This window comes from Osmerus eperlanus, chromosome 13, assembly GCF_963692335.1.
Source record: "Osmerus eperlanus chromosome 13, fOsmEpe2.1, whole genome shotgun sequence".
NCBI classification, from domain to species: Eukaryota; Metazoa; Chordata; class Actinopteri; order Osmeriformes; family Osmeridae; genus Osmerus; species Osmerus eperlanus.
Window position 1 is genome coordinate 10,653,181 of NC_085030.1, and position 18,519 is coordinate 10,671,699.

General features: G+C 45.3%; 2 protein-coding genes across 5 annotated transcripts in view; both read right to left on the reverse strand.

Annotated features, from left to right (window-relative positions):
• Nucleotides 1–754: 754 nt before the first annotated feature.
• On the reverse strand, nt 755–10,235 carry LOC134032542 (eukaryotic peptide chain release factor subunit 1). Of its 4 annotated transcripts, XM_062476536.1 has the most exons (13): nt 10,084–10,235; nt 9,969–10,014; nt 9,805–9,890; nt 9,578–9,688; nt 8,071–8,246; nt 6,889–7,028; nt 6,568–6,706; nt 6,060–6,250; nt 5,563–5,692; nt 5,117–5,290; nt 3,207–3,271; nt 1,812–1,959; nt 755–1,539 (listed from the first exon to the last, which is right to left on the reverse strand). In XM_062476536.1, exons 4-13 carry the CDS (start codon nt 9,661–9,663, stop codon nt 1,457–1,459), a joined length of 1,332 nt encoding a protein of 443 aa, XP_062332520.1. In that variant the 5' UTR covers nt 9,664–9,688; nt 9,805–9,890; nt 9,969–10,014; nt 10,084–10,235; the 3' UTR covers nt 755–1,456. The 4 variants fall into 4 exon arrangements, with proteins under 4 accessions (XP_062332520.1, XP_062332518.1, XP_062332521.1 ...); XM_062476534.1 differs by having other exon boundaries at nt 9,818–10,014; XM_062476537.1 differs by lacking the exon at nt 9,969–10,014 and having other exon boundaries at nt 10,084–10,234.
• A 5,079-nt stretch (nt 10,236–15,314) lies between these two features.
• The window catches only part of spock1 (SPARC (osteonectin), cwcv and kazal like domains proteoglycan 1), a 92,992-nt gene continuing 89,787 nt past the window's right edge, over nt 15,315–18,519 (reverse strand). The window contains exon 12 of the mRNA XM_062475912.1: nt 15,315–17,725. Within this exon, the coding sequence (XP_062331896.1) occupies nt 17,529–17,725 (197 nt within the window). The 3' untranslated portion in view covers nt 15,315–17,528. The remainder of the gene's footprint in view (nt 17,726–18,519) is intronic.

Here is an 18,519-nt window from a genome sequence, read left to right on the forward strand (position 1 = left end):
CAAAACAAAAGGGATGGTGCTGTTGCGATACTGAAAAACGTTCTTCCGCACCAAAGCCAGATGCGTTGTACTAAAACACCTATGGATTAAACCATCGGGGCGGTAGCTACGACACAAGGCAGAGGCGCACAATATTGTAGTTGATTATAAAACGGCAGATAAAATGTATTTTCAGAGCCAGCTCACATAAAACATAACTAACAAGTTTACCTTCATTTCACTTACAATTATCTTCCAAGCTTTAAATTCATGTAATTAATTGGTGAAAGATTGAAACTGAAAACAAGTTATGGAAAATCTTCATCAGGATTCTCTGCACTTCTTTCAAACACCTGCAGCCAGCCTTCTGGATAAATAAACACATCTACCAGAGGTCAAATCTCAGACATTCCTCTCAAGTTCCTTGCATCGAATTACTCCACATTTGAGAAACTAAGGGCACAGATAACACACACACATATATACATATACCACTGCATATATACCAGCACTGTGTGTGTGTGTATATATACACACACACAGTGGTGGTTATATTTATTATGGCTATGCAAGAACATGCAGTTCCAGTATCTTGTGTGCTACGTTTTTACCTACTCCTGAGCAAGGAGGATCCATTTTTAGTGTTATGTTTAGGCTACCAATGACCTCAAACATCTTCCCTGCCCTTTGGTTTAACAGGTTTTCATAGGTGGGTGAGATGGGAGGAGGCCCTTAAGCCTCCAGAGAAAACAAACTCCACAGCATTGAGACCACAGTCGGTGGAGGTAGCAATGGTTTTCAGCAGTTCAAATTTAATACTTGTCTCCCCTTTCTCTACAGATACCCAGGTAAAAAAAATCCCCCACTCTCATAAAATACAACAGCAGCAGTTACCAGTAAAAAATTAAATGCAAAAAAAAAAGAGACAAAGCATTGGAGAGAGAGACCGAGGGATGGATGAAATGGGTAAAGAAAGAAAAATATATTTCTTTTTTTTGCGAGGAGTCTGTTGTCTTCTTAAGACGGGGGGGAGGGTGTGGGTGGGGGAAGGGGGGGGGGGGTGGGCAGCGAGGATTCTAAGAACTTGCTGTTGTGTTCATTCCAATTGGGAGGGGAGGAAAAAAAGAAAGTGAACAAAAAACGAGTCGAGTCCAATCCAGCCAGGGGAAGGAACCAGCACTCTAAGGCAGGGATTTATTCAGGAAGGGCTTTCTCCCTCTGGACTGAAAGCAAATTTCACTCCTCTTTCGCCAGTGTGAGCGGTAGTGTGAATGTGTGTGTGTGTGTGTTTATGCGCGTGCGCACAAGCAAATGTATATATCAGTATGTATGATGGTGTATGTCTTTCTGTTCGTATAGTGGATGCGGCTCCCCCTCTCACTTGCCGCGAAAGAGAGGTGGCATTTTTCTTTCCTCTTTTTCCTCATTCTTCTTCATTCGTTTGCTTTACTTTCTCCTAACATCAGTCCCCGACTACCTAGTAGTCATCCAAGTCGAAGAACTCATCGTCTTCTCCTTGGTACTCCATGCCCTGGAAGTCCACCCTGTACCGCAAGATCCCTGAGGAAAACAGACAAGTGAGCTGCTCGTTGCGTAATCACAAATTCTCCCTTTAAGACATCTAGTCTAAAGGCTAATACATATCCTATAACCGTGGTCATTGCAAGTTTTACACAAAACAATGTCAACTTGACAGGCAAAAAAAAAAAAAATATTCCTTATCCCCAGACACAGAAAGATTGCAGCTCAGATTAAGCTATGCCCTCCGTGGCGAACGGCAGCAAACTAGGTCTCCTAGCGACAGGCTGGCGCTATGGCACCACGGGACTCACCCCCAATGCCACCGAAGCCCTTGACAAACTGGGATCCCTCCTGGCTCTTGTCTGTAACAATTTCCAGCGTGGCTCCGAACTTCTTGTAGTTGTTGGCGAACCATTCCAGCAGGGGCATGCTCTCCAGGAGCTCGTGCTCCTGCCCTGTCTGCGCGCACACACACAAATTGTGTTTAAGAAGCTAAAACTGTTGAATGAGGGAATACAACGCAACACGATAGGGTGTGTGTGTGGGTTATGGGTGGAACGGTACATGTATTCGTACCGAACCGTACGCTACGGGCGTCACGGTTCGGTGCATGAAATTACACGGAGAATACACGGTATAAAAATAAATTGCAAATTTATTGTGCACATTAATTAATGTAATGCAGAACTACTGTTAGATACTCGTGTACTTTAGGGACATCTAATCTGTAGCTCTGAAGCTCTGATTGGCACCGCCGTGAGTCAGAGATAGACTAGCTAGCAGCACTAAGGATGAGTATGGCGACCCACGCAAGATAGAGGACCCGCCGGCCTCTAAGATTGTAACCTTCGGTTTCCCATTCAGTTACACTAGTACAGGCGAGAGAGTGGTGGATAAGACAAGCACTGTGTGTCGGCGTTGTTCAGCAGTTGTGGACAGTGACGTGCAGTCTGGGTAGGCAAGGTAGGCACTGCTTACCCTGCCAAAATTCAAACGTAAACATTTTTATTAAATCATTTTATTTAATAAACTTGTATTTGTATTTTTACTGTTTATTCTTGTGATTTATATATGCAATATGTGTGTTATTCCAATTGTTTAGACGTTACAATGACAAATGTAGCAGTTACGCATAATCAAATACAAATTTGTAGAATAAGCAGTGCTTTTACTGTCCGTTCACTTCGGACGACAAGCGAAAAACTCACTTGCGCACTTCGATCCTGTAATCTTCAACATGTACAGTACCAGTCAAACGTTTGGACACATTTTCCTAGTCAAGTGCCTAGCCTCTTACTGACATCACCGCACGTCACTGGTTGTGGGGTATGTGAGTGGAAATACATCTAACATGCTAACGCATATAACGCATCTGGCGTGTGCTTAACGACTAAAAATATCCAACGCCATCACCCAGGTGTGCCAATCACTGGAACGAGACAAAAAAAAAAAAAAAAAAAAAACTTCTCCCTACAGTGCTTAACCAGCCATTAGATACACATACAAATAGGGCCAAAAAAATTACTGACTCAATCGGAATTTACATATCATCTTCAATGCGCAGTATTCACTCGTAGAGGAACCTGGTTTGTTTTGCTTTTCCCTCCGTTGTACCGAACTCGTACCGAACCATGATGTCTGAACCGCGGTATGAACCAAACCGTGACTTCAGTGTACCGTTCCACCCCTAGTGTGTGTACACTCACCTCCTTGTCAGTGAAGTGGGATTTGTCTTTCTCTTGCTCTGGCGTTAAATACAGAGTCTTCTCATCTGAAACACAAAGAGACAGACAAGTGAGTGTGTGTGTCGCAGAGGCAGTATTTGCATATGGCAGTCACCATACCCTGGCTTTCAGACAAATTAGGGGATTTAAACAGCACATGAAGATGCACGTTAACCTTTTAATAATCCTGTTAAATTTGTGTGAAAACGCCTAAACAGCATACCCAAGGTAAATTGAAAGCTATTCTTGAACCATTTGGAGTACATGCATGTAAATGGTCTCTTTTCAAAGGTGACACTGACGTTATTTCCCGTTGTCAGGACTAGGGATGGGTATTGAGAACCGGTTCTTGTTTAGAACCGGTTCCCAGTGAATCGATTCCTTGGAATCGTTAGCAAAATTCCTTAACGATTCTCTGTGCCGTTAAACAATTAAAATGCTAAGTTTAATAATGGATTAAAAATCGATATGCTCAGTTTAATAATGGGACACGCGAACGTCTGTCTGAATAAACTATAAAAGTTCGCGCATAGACAGACTGCAGCAAACATGGCAACTAGGAAGAAGCGTTCTAAAGTTTGGTTGTATATCACACGACAAAATGACAACAACGCCACTTGTAACGCGTGTAAAAAGTCTATTTCGTCAAAGGGTGGAAATACTACAAATATGAAGAAGCATTTGAACACACAGCATGGAATGAAGTTACTGGAACATCATGTGTTCGATGCATGCAGCAGCGCAGCTAACGTTCGCGCTTCATCTCTAACTATCTAAGGTAGAGCTAAACTGCTCAAAAGTGATCACAACCACTTGTTACTGTGTGAAGCAATTTGCCTTTATTGTGTGTAGTCGATCTAGTTATCTTCTGTCCCGTCATTTGAAGCATACATTTAGCTCCGGCATTCGTCTCCCATTAGTATTGATCTTATTGATCATTTCACGTTATCGGGGCGGCGTGTGTTATCAGCAAACGTTCGCGTGTCGCATTATTAAACTGAGCATATCGATTTTTAATCCATTATTAAACTTAGGATTTTAATTGTTTAACCTTTTAATAGTCCTGTTAAATGTGGCTGAAAACGCCTAAACAACATACCCAAAGTACATTGAAAGCTGTTGAACCATTTGGAGTACATGCATGTAAATGGTCTCTTTTGAAAGGTGACACTGAAGTTATTTCCCCTGTTGTTAGGACCCCTGTAAGTCCGACTGGTGTTGAGTAATAGAAGCTTTAACACAAGGAAACTGAAAGTTTCTATCTCCGCCTAGATTTTGTTTTGAAAACAGAGGCCTGAAGAGGCCTAGAAGTGGTATCTATTAGCTGGAAGACAGAATTGGACCACAGCTTGAAGCCTTACCCAATTCAAGTCAAACATAATACCACAATATATTCATATTTGACACATGTTTTTATAAGAGTACAGCCAGGCGTTTTCTAAAAGGGCCTTTTGGAGACTCCAAAATTACCCTTTGTAACCAAGGTCAAATACTTAGGATAAAAAGGTATTATTTTTCATAATTGTTATCTCTAATGAAAGGTGGTACTTAGAACTATCAAATATTATAGCTAAATCCCCCATTAGTATTGCTGAAACACAACTGAAGCATGAACACATTGGAGTGCTTTATCTGATTCCCAGGATTGGCGCACAAAAAACACAGCTTGTGTCCATCTATTTTGCGCCCGTGGACTTGCAGTCTTTTACGGTGAAGTTTTGTACACATTTTGTTTATAATAACGTGGTTTTATGGTTCTGTTACTTCGGAATGTCACTGTTGTATGTTCAGAGCGAATTATACCCTCGTTTTGTGTCACTGGTGTGTCACCTTGCACTCACTGCTCTCTGCTTCCTGGCAGTTCAGGACAAACGGTGTGCGTGCGTGCGTACCATTCTCTAGTCCGTTGCTCTCTGCCCCATGCACGCGCAGAATGTAACGCATGGTGTCGAGGTTCTCATAGACGATGAGGATTTCCACAGCACCCATTTCCAGGGCCTTCAGCGTGTCCTCCACCCCAAAACAGTACTTCCCCGTGTCCTGGCTGATCTCGTCAAAGTACCGACCTTCAGGAAGAAGAGGGGAGGTCGAAGGAGAGAGAGGGGAGTTGAAGAGAGAGAATGGGGGAAAGGTAGTGTAGAGAGAGGGTGGGCAGTTGAAGGGAGAGGGGGTGAAGGAAAGGTAAGAACAGTAATGGTTGGATAAATTGAAAACAAAACTATTTCGGTACTATAATGTGTTTCCTGAAAGAACGACAACATTCTGAGCAAACACGCTCACACACACACAATCCACTCGAGTAGCCTGAACTCTAACCTCAACATGTGCAAACACACACCTATGAGCTTCTTTTCCTGGATGAACTTGACGTTGGAGAGGACCTCAGCAGACAGCTCAATGGCCTGGTTGAAGCCGTTCTCACCCCCATAGGAGATGTCCACCAGTTTCAGCACTTTGGCTTGTAACCTCTGCTCTCACACACACACACACGCACACCTGGGGTTAACCAAGAAAAGCCGGATATTTCATACTTATGTTAGTAAGCATAAGAAACAATTCTCCCAAAACCAATTCTAGACAAACACAGTCTTCCCTCAATAGTGCTGCGCTAGGAAACCTGCTTTGGGGCATATAACCTTGTTGTTGATCTGTCAAATTATGCAGATTCATCAAAAAGTTCAAATGCATTTGAAATGTGATACGTAGACGATCATAGAGGAAACATTGACTGCAATGGAGCAGATGATGAACATTCAGCCAGTGCTGGACAGTATTTGGATTTAATAATCGACACACTAGCTCTCTCTCTCTCACTTAGTTGTACAGGTCTCTTACCGGGTCAAACATGTCGGACTGGCTGAGTTCGGTCTTGAAGTCTGCTGAGCCGGCGAGCACCATGCCTGCCACGTTGACCTTGTCGTTGGACACAAACAGCTGGACGGCCGTCTCGGCCACCTTCCTCACGTAGTTGTGTCTCTTTTCCATCCTCAAACGGGCGAAACGCAGCGCCGACTGCCCTCCTCTGCCTGAAAGAGAGAGGGGGTGAGTCATTGGTTGACAGAAAGAGTAAAAGACAAGAACTACCAGTCAGGTGGTCTAAAAAGCCATAAAGGTATTTCAACCATGTACAACCCACTGGAAAAAGTCCACTTAGGCAGATAGGAGAGCATGGGATATGATTAAAGCATGTCTTAAACATGACCTTGTGAGTGTTTGTGGAAAGCAGATTTCTGGGTGACTGGGTGTAAGTATGTGACCATGTGACCGAGATTTCTGCTGGCATACCTCAGGTGTGCGAGTTAGTGGGTGTGTGTGTTGGAACCGGTGTTCTAGGGGATCATACCGTGCTTCTTGGGAAGGTCCACAGTGAATTTGTGCAGCACCTCTCTGGTGTTCCCCTGGAGGGTTCCAAACAGGGCGCCGCTGCCATCGATGACGATGAAGCCAAACTTGCTGTCGTCAGACAGGAGGGCCGTCAACGCCTGCGGGAGTGGAGGCCGGGGGAGGACAGAGGAAGACAGGAGAAGAAGAGAGAGAGAGATGAGGGGGATGGGGGTGGAAAAACAGGAAGGGAGGGAACGTGATAAGTCTGTTGCTTAATTAGTAAACACGCGAGTCCGTTTTTTTTCTTCCTCTCCCCATAACACACAGACAGAGCTCTCACCTCGGTGTGGAACTTATTGTCACAGAGGTACAGGGAGGTGTTGATGGGTTTGAAGGGCTCAAAGTCTATGTTGACTTTCTTCTCTTTGCCCTCCTCTGTCACGATGGTGCCACAGTACACTACTAGGCCATTAGGAGGCACTGGAAGAGAGAACAAGGTGGGCTAGTCAGTGGATTGTTCACAAGAACCCTTTTTAAAATCAGAAGCGAAAACACATACCCAACAAGCACCTACTATTGTGTTTTGAGTTAGGGAACCATACACAGATACGTTTTATTAAGGCAAATCCAGGTTGGCTATTTTACAATTGAAACCATTTGTCGAAGAATTTTTTTTATTTAATCTTACACCCTTCATTAATGGTCATCTAGAAATGGGCTAAGTGAGTCATGGGAACTAGCTTTAGCTCTTTACACTGTAGAAGTCTAATACCACATATGGAGCGGAGCCTTGCAATACACTGTTAATGAAAATCAGGATTGGAGTCGTTGCCGAGGGGCGGCAAGGAGCATTGATTTTATACACTGAGGAAGCTAAACTTTTTAGTGATGCTGTGGCGCTTCAACCAATTAACACACCTCATGGAACACAATGTCCATATTCTTGCCGTCTAATTGTCCCAGTGCTATATAGGCGTAATACAATTTTTACTAACTTTATGACTACTGAGATTTAAACCAAAAACATAGTGTTTTAGCCGATGTATAAACGTATCTAGACAAACGTCATCTTAAACGTAACTGCACGTAGCTTTGTAACAATATGGCTGCACGTAGCTTTGTAACAAGCTGGCTGCACGTAGCTTTGTAACAAGCTAGTTGCACGTAGCTTCTAACGTCACCAACCACAAAGAGCGTTGAACTGTTATCAGCAAAGTGTCGCGGAGCGTGGAATCCACACGCCGCTACAAATGTAAGTGCCCGGTAAGTCTTTGTGCATGTGCACCACAAGTTCACTCACCCTTGTTATACAGCTTTAGTCTCTGCTGTACGGAGGTGATGGCCCCTAGCACAGAGACTAGCCGGTTCACTCACCCTTGTTATACAGCTTTAGTCTCTGCTGTACGGAGGTGATGGCCCCTAGCACAGAGACTAGCCGGTTCACTCACCCTTGTTATACAGCTTTAGTCTCTGCTGTACGGAGGTGATGGCCCCTAGCACAGAGACTAGCCGGTTCACTCACCCTTGTTATACAGCTTTAGTCTCTGCTGTACGGAGGTGATGGCCCCTAGCACAGACAGCCGGTTCACTCTGCTCTTGATGTTGGAGGCAGTGCCAAACTCGTCTGCCAGCATCTTGGCCACTCTGGAGATTTGGTCCTTGGGGGGGATGATCAGCGAGATCATACTGGTGCCATTACTGGGGGGGGCATAGACAGGTGGTTAGACACTATATACAGTCACAACTATAGCCAGGTACCTACATACACATACCCACAGACAAACCATCATACTATCCCATACTAAGTTATCATACTAGCCCATACTAAGTTAGGCCAGGCTGATTGACAGTTGACCTTGTTTAGTGTCTAAGTTATCAGCTGTCAGCTAAGCAAGGCATGGCGCCTTTCACATGGTAAGCAAATTGTATAGCAGCTGAGAAGTACAGTATCTCCCTCTTCCACAGGTCTTACATTACTCGCCTGCCCCCCGCCTCAAGTGAGACACGATCTTCAACCCTGTGACCTCTTTCTGATTTGGTTCCATTGAGCAATTTGTCTGCCACCAAACACTATTGTGACACAGGTTTTTCTGGTTGCAAATTGAGTGTGTGTGTTGGGGAGGGAGGGGGTTTGCAGAGCTTACACACAACAAACAGTTCTGTCCTTGACACCAAGGACTGTGTTAATGTCCACTGAGGTACATTGTGTGGTTTGCCTTTCACAGGTAGTGAAAGGCAAACCGGTACACGGACACGCTGACGCTGCACACGAACTCAAGGTAGGCAACAGCACTGGGAGTGAATGGAACTAGGAAAATGGTCAGGCATGCGTAATACCACAGCTGGGGCGGCACATAATGCGTCAGTGAAGCCACTCACAGCACACATATGTCTCAAGGAGGCTGAGAACCCCACGAATATCTCCAATGACAGTGGCAAGTGTCGTCTCTGAACAAGGAAACGCAACTAGCTAGCAACATGCCACGGCCACTTAAAATAGCTAGCAAGCTCAAAGCTTCTGTCGCTTAACGTTGTTACCCACGTCACTTTGACAGCAAGTCAAAGCGACAACTCAACTGCTTTGTCTACACTGCAGCAATGTAACACATTCATCCCCAGGGAAACACCAACGTGCTTCTCTCGCCGGTCATCACAGTGGTGCGGCCTACATTTACCACAGCTATTCTCGCTAACCTGCAAAGATGACGTTGGACAGATCTGCAATGAGACCCTTTTCTTACCACCGAACTGAAGAGATTAATATTATCAGAATAGATAATAAAATGTAACAAACGCCGATACCAAGCTAGATAATTTGATGAAACAGCCAATGACACCTGTTAGCTACCCAACGAGGAAATCTAGCTTTCTAGCATAGCAAGCTAAGCTACCACTCCCAAATTCGGCCCCCACTCATTTGTTCCAGCTGTTCAGCAGTGGTCCAGTCACACCGGTCTGTTCTACACATCAGACGTTCAGACAGTCACACACCTACAAGCTGTAGCATCAAGTGGCGATCGATCACTTACCCACGGGCAGCTTCCAAACTTTTAATCAGCTTCTTGATTTTCCATATCTCCACGTTCCTATCCGCCGCGCTAGGGTCGTCCGCCATCTTTCTGCTGTAATCGCTTCAGCACCTGAAACGACGGGATAAAGACGATGAGAACATGAAGAACATTCACAGGCGGTAAACACAAAGCCACAGCTGCAGCAAGCCTCAAATTAGACTGGGGTTGCACAGTGTCTCATTTACCTCTCCGTCCGACCTCGCAGCGCGGTCACCGAGAGGCACCTGGCTTGTCCTGAGCTGATCCGGGTGGGGAGGACTACGCTGGCTGCCTGTGTCAGAAAAGTGCGCGGAATGAAACTAGGCCTACGCACTCTTCCAAGGCCCTAGAGTCCACCCTTTTCCATGACCTAACGTTCAGTGCGACCTACTTTCGTCCCTATTCACTGGGAACACCTAAAAAAGTGCAACAGTTAACCATGTCCAGAACTCGTAAGTGATTAAAAACAGTAGATAATACCGTACCTGCCTCGGGCAACGCCGCTCCGCTCTCGGTCTCTTGCGCTATGGCTGCCGCGCTAGCTAGTTCGGTGGTCAGAGAAATGACGTTGCCTATCTCCTGCCGGTTTCTCTCCTCCACAGTCTGCGCGTGGTACAATCGGACTCACATGTGGGAGGAGGTTAGAAATTCGGTTATGTTCACTTCCTGGAAACCGCATAGAAACGACGAGATACATTTTTGATTGGTCTATAGCAAATATCCGTCATAGATTTGTGAACAGTGATTGGATCAATGAAAAAGAGACCAGGCGGGGATATTTCTGCACACCTCACTTGGAAGATGTAGTTGTTACTCTTTTGTAGTACTTACACCATATACATCACACAACCTGCCTGACGACCTACAGATTTTCTGTGCGAAGAGAGAAAAACTGATGGAAAAGTATGACAGAATATTGTCTGTATGTTCACCATTCTCTAAAAGTATAAAAATCTTTTTGGAGAAAAACCTTTGTATTATTATCAAATAAAACCCATATAGGTTTGCTAATTATATATTTACACAGGTGAATAAATACATAAATAATCAGCAGTATGCGGTACAGGATGTAGCAACTGATTCATACCACTAGATGACAGCATTGAACTAATATAGAATGGATTTTTTGGGAATCTACACATTTGAATTTGAATTGACCAAAATGAAAAGTAGCGGAGGAACAATCAATGTTAGTAGTTATCTATACCATACACACCGACATTTTCATTGAAATGATGCACGCAACATTTGCTGCATACAGTAATTGCCACTCACACTTATGTTCTTTACACCGATATGATAACAGAATGACACAGCAAAAAACAGCTTGTCACCAAAAAAGCCCATTATAAAAAACACACTGATTCATTTGCTGCTTGACCTCGAACCTGTCGCCTGGAAATACATCCAATCATGTGTGCAAATGAACTGACAGGTAGAAAACTCCCTCATGGGAAGACACCCCAATGTTACTGTGATATGGCATCTGACATGAGACCATCTCTATATGTCTCATCTCATGTGTCATGTTGTTTAATATGACAAGATGACGCTTTCTTAAACCAAGGTTACTGTAGACTCACAATTAGCATTTAATTACCACTTTGCAGTGCCTCACACCGCATCGTTTAACTGCTACTGACTTTGGAGGGAGGTTGACTGTCAAAGGTGTCCGGGACAGACTAGGCATCTGCGTGAGCATGGTAGTGACTGGGCAATGAGGTGGAGGGAGGGTTGGAGGGAGGGCGGGGGAATATGTGTGGGAGGGTTATGGCGAGAGCGACCCTGCACAGATGCCATCAGGTCCGCTCTGCTCCACTTTCCATCTGTGGCCATCTGCTACAATGGGGTGTAGAGAGAGAGAGGGAGCAAGGGAGATCTAACATAGGGAGGTGTGTGTGTGTGTGTGTGTGGGATCGGCACACCAAGGTGTTCAAGGGCATCACTGCACTTGTCACCATCTGAACACCGGCCGAGAGGGTGTGGTACTTTGTGATGGTGGGGGAGGGGGGGGGGAGGGGGAGGTGGCCAGAGAAGCTCCAGTTGGGATGACTCACAAGCACAAACACAAACAACACAGTGCACTGTGTATGTGTCACACCTCCTTGTTATTTGTTACTCTGTCACCTCCAGTCTGCTCTCGGACTGAGGGTTGTGAGGGTTTCAGTGGCTTCTTCTCCTGTTCAACTTTCAGCATGGATGTGTGAACTATGTAAATAGTTCAATACAACAACACAGACTTCTGTTATTGTAACTTCTAACCCCACCATAATGACAAGACACGCTGATGCCCTAACAGTCGGGCTCCCCTCTGACAAATTTCTCTCTTTGGAGTGTGTCTGGCTCAGCTTTCTAGAAGAACCTCTGAGCCCCTTACAGGGAATGTGCCGGCGGCTCCTTGCTCACTAATCTGTGACTCACTGTCTCTCTGGCAGGATAAAAAGAGCGGATCATAATTCGTCAACATTTCAATAGCCAATTTCGTCTCTTGCTGAAACCTTCACATACTTATAATTTTGTGTGTGTGTGTGTTTTTTTTATCTCAGTTTGCATTCCAGTCACATCGATCCTTCATTCTTTCTCTCTTTCCCTCCTCTCTCTCTCTCTCTCTCTCTCTCTCTCTCTCTCTCTCTCTCTCTCTCTCTCTCTCTCTCTCTCTCTCTCGTCCTCAGAGGCAGACAGGAGATTTACGGATCTGCTTCCAAATATTAAGTGGATTAATCAGGAACAGAGAGCTGGGATGTCATAAATATAAATGAGGGCTTCTGTGAGACGTGGGGCCAAGCGTACCCTCCATGTCCAAACACTGTAGGCCATTAGGAGTTTATCAGTAGTGGATTAAAGCCCAATAATCTCCATTTAAGGAAGCCGGGGACTACCAGGCCTCTGAAAATGATGGCTCTGATGGGGGTCAAATCAGGATTCGACATGGGTTAGAGTTGGTTGATGCCACACCCTGAGTTAGAGAATCCACTCTGGCTAAGCTGAGTTCAGAAATATTCGTTTTAGTTGAACAAAAATGATGGTCTCCAAACATCTTTTACATACCATTTTGTTTGCTTTAAAAGGCAGAAAAGGTTGAGAAAATGATTAGTGTCACTGAACACCCTCCAAATGATTGACTCTGACATCATACCGGAACTAGTTTGACAACTGTTGTGTTTACTGTCTCTCTGAGCGTGGAGACAGAATGTTGTGCCAACACGTCAGTCAGATAATGGCTACCACCCGTCTCCTCCCTCCCAGGGTGCCCAGGGATTCACTGTATGCAGCTGCCGCTCCTATCTCCCTGACAGCATCCCCGAGGGCTCCTCCACTCTCTTCCCTTTGTCCTGTGTCTATAGAGAAAACGGAACAAGCTGCACACACACATCAAACCTCCTGTGCTGTCAACAACCAGGTCCCCCAGCGAAGGACATCATTTTCTTTTTGTTGGTGGCTCGACCGGCCCATGTAGCTGCAGAGCTTTCCATTCCAATATCTTCCCGGTTTGTTTGTTTTCCTGTGTCGACTGTCAGAGAATTGCTTGAGTTGGGGGCCGGGGGTCGGGGGAGGTCCTGGAGATCAGAACGCGGGCATGAGTCTGATTTTATACCAGTGAGTTTATCTTTCATGGTAATCACGGCATCACTTACTGCATCACAGCTTTGAACCAGTCTGAAATCACTGTGACAAAGCCACTGGCTTGACAGTAAAGTACAGCGGCAGATGGAAGGATGAAGAGAGAGATAAAGAGAGAAGGATGACAGCCAAAAAAGGAAGGAGAGGTAGAGAAGAGATAAGAAAGAGATGTGGAAAGAAAGAGTGAAAGAGAGACAGAGATAAATAGAGAGGGGGAGAGATAGCGAGCGAGAAGGAGAAATTGATTTTCCCCCGGGTGCATAAATCAAATAGAGTACAAAAAGGGCATTATCAAATCGATGAATTTAATACAGTATATTAAATGAAGACAATAGCATGTCTACTGAAGGGAGTTCACTGTGACGGATGGCGGTGGATTAATCCAAAGTCAACATTTGGATGAAGGATAAGCTAGTCTGGATGAAATGACACAACTCTTAAAGTCTTGAGTCATGACTGGTACCTCTATCATGAAAGCTTGTCTCATGTTCATGTACTTTGTGTGCATGCGCCTCTGAACATAGAAGTGTGTGTCCATTTTTCAGCAGTGTAGCTGTGTCAAGTCCAGTTCAGCTGTGTGTGTTTGTGTGTGTGTGTGAGAACATGCATAAAAAAGACCAACTCAATTAGGACATACCAAACTGTTACAGGACAGGACAGACTTAAATTTATTCAGACAAACATTGTAGAACTGTTACAATAAAATTAAGATATTTTCAGCCCATAACATCAACATTCCATTAGAACTCCAGAAGGGAAAATAAAAATAATACACTCAAAAACCTTACTACACTATGCTATGGAAAGAGCTACAGGAACCTAGCTACATTAAGGACAATCCATGTACACACCTCAGTATTTTAAATGCAACTGGACAACGCCACAGTGCCTTCACATGGCAATACGTTATATTACATCCCTTAAACGTTAGTATTTTTTCTCTTTACAAGGTAAAAAATATAGAGAATTAACAAAGACGACTTTTGCGAGATATGGCCATTCATGTTCATATCGAGTAGTGGAGTAGCAGTCGTAGTACAACCGTTTTGTGTGTGTGTCTGCGTGTGGACATTTCAACAACTGCTGAGAACAGGAAGTGATGTGAGAAGGTAAGGGGATTAGAGGTTATTGCTCTTCTGTTGACGTTTGAGCAACAAGTGAAACGTGGACAAAGGGTGGCGAGGGGTTCTCAACTTTTTTGTACAAGCAGGCCAGGCAAAGGGGGTAGGCAGCTGTGACATCAGGATGGGGCAAGTGTCACTGATGACACCATGAGAGGGGTACGTTGAGGCCAGGTCGGTGTCAACCACAGGTGAGGTATTACAGATCTACAACAAGCAATGACTTTTTACACGCACGTTACGAGTATGTTACAGTCACGTGTAATGTTTGAAGACATCCGGGGTCAAAACTCATAAGGGTTGTCATGCATGTTATCGATGAGGTATATCAACAACCAATCAATATCAGGGATCAAAGGTGGAGGGAGCAATCAATCGATAGAGGGATCAAGGGAGATCATGATCCACATTGATCTTACATTATCTTTCATAGAGGCTGACTGAGGACAGAGCACTGGATGAAGTCTGTAAGACCTGTGAGTATGATATGATAGGCTAGCCGCGAGACAGAAGAAGGAGAGTAAAGGGGAGGGAGGAGTAGACCGTAATTCACAGACAAGAGGGAAGAAAGAACCTGAAACAGATTTGGGCAAAATGAAAATAAGAAAAAAACAGCATCACTTTCCTCCACTGAGATTCTCTTCTTCCCAAAAGTCTTCCAGCAGATATCCCACAATCCTTGGGGAGCTCGACGAGATGAAAGCCTGACTCCACGGGCGTGAAATGGACGCCCATTACCCACAAGCCCCCATCCCGTTAAATCATGGGCTAGATCACCGCTTGGCACGGAGAGAGACACCCCCATCTCACTGGGGAGATCCCCCCCTTCCTCCCTCCCGCCCCCCCTCCTTCCCCCCTTCCCCCCCCCCCCTCCCTCCCTCCCTCCCTCCCTCCCTCCCTCCCTCTCTCCCTCCCTCCCTCCCTCCCTCCCTCCCTCCCTCCCTCCCTCGCTCCCTCCCTCCCTCCCTCCCTCCCTCCCTCCCTCCCTCCCTCGGAAGACCTCAAATAAGGGAAATGAGACGAAAGAGAGAAAGAGATTGCACTCTAAAAGTCACTCACCCCGTCCCCGGTTTGAGGTTTAGAGATGGCAGAGGAGGACGTGAGTAGGCAGAGAGAGTGGGGGAGAGAGAGAGAGAGAGAGAAAGAGAGAATAGGCAAATTCACAAGGGGCCGCCTGAACAATTAAGTGAATTTGAAGTTGTGTGAGAGTGCACAGATGAGTTTGCCAGCAATAGAAAGATAAAGGGGCAAAGAGAGAAAGAAGACATACAGAGAACGCATCTGAATGTGAACAAGCAGGGTTGACACGTGATAGACTGTTTTTTAATGAACTTGTTTTTCTGGTAATAATCTGTCTGTATCAGTAGGAAATGGTGACATTAGAGCTGAGAGGGTCACTGAACCTAGAGTGGAGCAGAGATGTCTTTGGTGGCCTGTAGAAGGCTGGGGAGGAATGGACCAAATTGAATATCACAATAGATTCTTTAAGTAAAAACCATCTGCCCAGAGCCTCATCACGCTGTTAAAAGTGCAGTGTAACAGTCCACTGCAAGAAGGTGAGTGACACGGCATAAAAACAACTGATAAAATAGTGCCTCCAACTCAACTCACAGTGGAACCGTGTGATGAGTAGCCACGGTTGTTTGGATACCAAAGTGAAATGCCACTGAACCTTGTATTTGTGTGCTTTAACCATCAGTAGGCCATCCTTCAAACAGATTTTAAATGTTCATAACCAGTATTAAAATAAGAACAGATGCCTCCTGGTGGTCTGGTAAGAGTAAGCAAGATAGAGACCTCATAAGGAGATGAACTGACGACACTGGACTGAGTTATCTGCCTGTTTCAGATCTATAAAAATGCATAGAGTCAGTCACTTACTACACCTAAGTAGCTACAGAACCTCAACTCCATCACAAACAAAGCCTGCTGAAGTAATTTTTTCATTTTTTTTCTTGAGACGGAGCATGACACTTGTGTTTACTCCTTCTTCAAAGCTAAAGCATAAAAAGCGTTCCCCCACGTCCCTTTCTTCGTGCTAGCTTCTGAAAGCAAAATGTCCTGCAGAGGTTATCCCTCATGACAGGTTCTCTTTGTATGGATAGAACAAGAGGTCCAGGAACAAGGCAGCGTCGATAGGCTGACATTTCCTCCAAACCAGAAATTGAATCTGGATAAACAAAAACATTACGTGTTTTTGAGCCTAAAGTAGCAAATTAGATTTGTACTCTTTGCAGCTAAGCGGCAAACCTCCTGTGTTTGGTATTGACAGCAAACTACCACCCACAACCTTGATGAAACAACGCAGCAAATTAAGATTCGGCAGCAACAAAAAAGCGAAGACTACCGCGGGCACTGGCAGCAAACTGAAGCGGAATCATATATCCTGTCCATGCCGCCATATAAATGATTATAGCCGGCCAAACCCAACCTCTTGTTCTCAGTGGAATGTCGAGGAGGGAACATGCAGAAAACACACAGACCATCCTTCTCTGTGACTCAGGGAAATCTCTGGGTCTCTCAAAGACATCAAGACCCACAATCCTCCTGTAAATCAAGGGAACGTATAAAGAAGGAACACCAGAAACATCCCACACGTGGCACACAGGGAGGCAATTCAATGGAACTTAATGGCTCAGTGCTGTAGTCGTTTTGTGTAGAACATTGTGACGACTTCCTTGTTTATATGTTCCTTGTTACTGAGAACATTTCTCAAAACTCTGGAGATTGACGACAGAAACATTCTAGGACAGAGAGAGAGACAGAATCTGGAGCCTCGTTAGCCAACCTATTTACATCCAAATAGTCTCTGGTCTCATGTTCATACCAGAGGCTTAGATAGAGAGGAGGAGAACAGAGAGAGAGAGAGAGGAAGAGAGGGGTGAGGAGAGGAACCAAGACATAGGAACGTTACTGCAAGTAGTAGTCAAGAGTCTGTAGGTTTAAGTTGACAATAGAAGCACGGCTCAAGAAGAAACGGGAAGAAGAAAAAGTCTCTGTTGAAGGAGGGAAAAAGACAGGAAAAGAGTGATCGAGAGGAACGTATAAAGGAGGCAAAAGGGGGAAGAAATGTGGACTGAGGGGAGGAGTGGTGGATGGGGCAGAAGAGAGACTGAATTGGCTTCAGGTCTGCGTCGAGGAAACGGAAGTCCCTGGTCGGATGCTGAGAGGATGGATGGAGGGCGGAGCTACCAGACGTAGCCAATCTCGTCATCCTTGTCGTCTTCCTCGTCCTCGTCATCCTCGATCGCTCCCCGGGGGTGGATCCGGCCACGCCTCTGCTTCTGCCGGCTCCTCCCAGTCTTAGGTGGCTCCTCCTCCTGGTCGTCGAGGAGAATGACCGCGCCACCGCTGCCAAAGTCACCCGAGGTCTCCTGGTCCTCCTCTACGCAGACAGAAGGACAGACAGGTCAGTGGTACAGACTGACAGTAGGCAGGCATGCAGACAAAAGGTCTCAAAAAAATAAGTTATTCAGTGTGGCCTTTTTTTTCAGTGCAAACGTTTCATCCCACCACTGTACTGTTATGTGTGCTTCAGCAGTTTGATTCAACGAGTTTGATTCAACATCCATCTAAAAGCTTGTAGTGTTAGAAAACACTATCCTTTAAGTCCCTAATACAGAGGAGGGCGTATCACAGCAGCCAAGGCAGACAGAGATAAGACTACACAGGATATTCAAAGGTGTCTGTATTGCTGAAGAAAGCTTCCATTAGCACGCACACACACACACACACACACTTGCACACCAGTCACACGCACACTTGCACACCAGTCACACACAGAGAGAAGATTAGTTCTCTTGTGCCTTAGATGTATCAAGATGCAAAATACACACTCACACACTACAACAAAAACAAATTTGCTTTGATGGCAACAGACCGAAGACTTAATTTGCCTCCCCACACACACATCCCCCACAACCCTCACACACACCTTGAGTCAGGGGTCGTGATGCGTCTACAAACTACCTACTTATTCTGATGCCTGCCACGTTCAGCAGCATCTTTAAAGCAGAGTTAAGCGAGCTGCCTCCTGCACCCAGATACCACAAGCAGAGACACACCACTGCCTGCAGAACACCTGTATCAAAGAGCAGCCACACAAAGCCTGACCGTCCTCCAAAACACGGGTGGGTGTCTGGGCATAGGGAGGGCTGGGAGGCCATTCTGATTCAATAG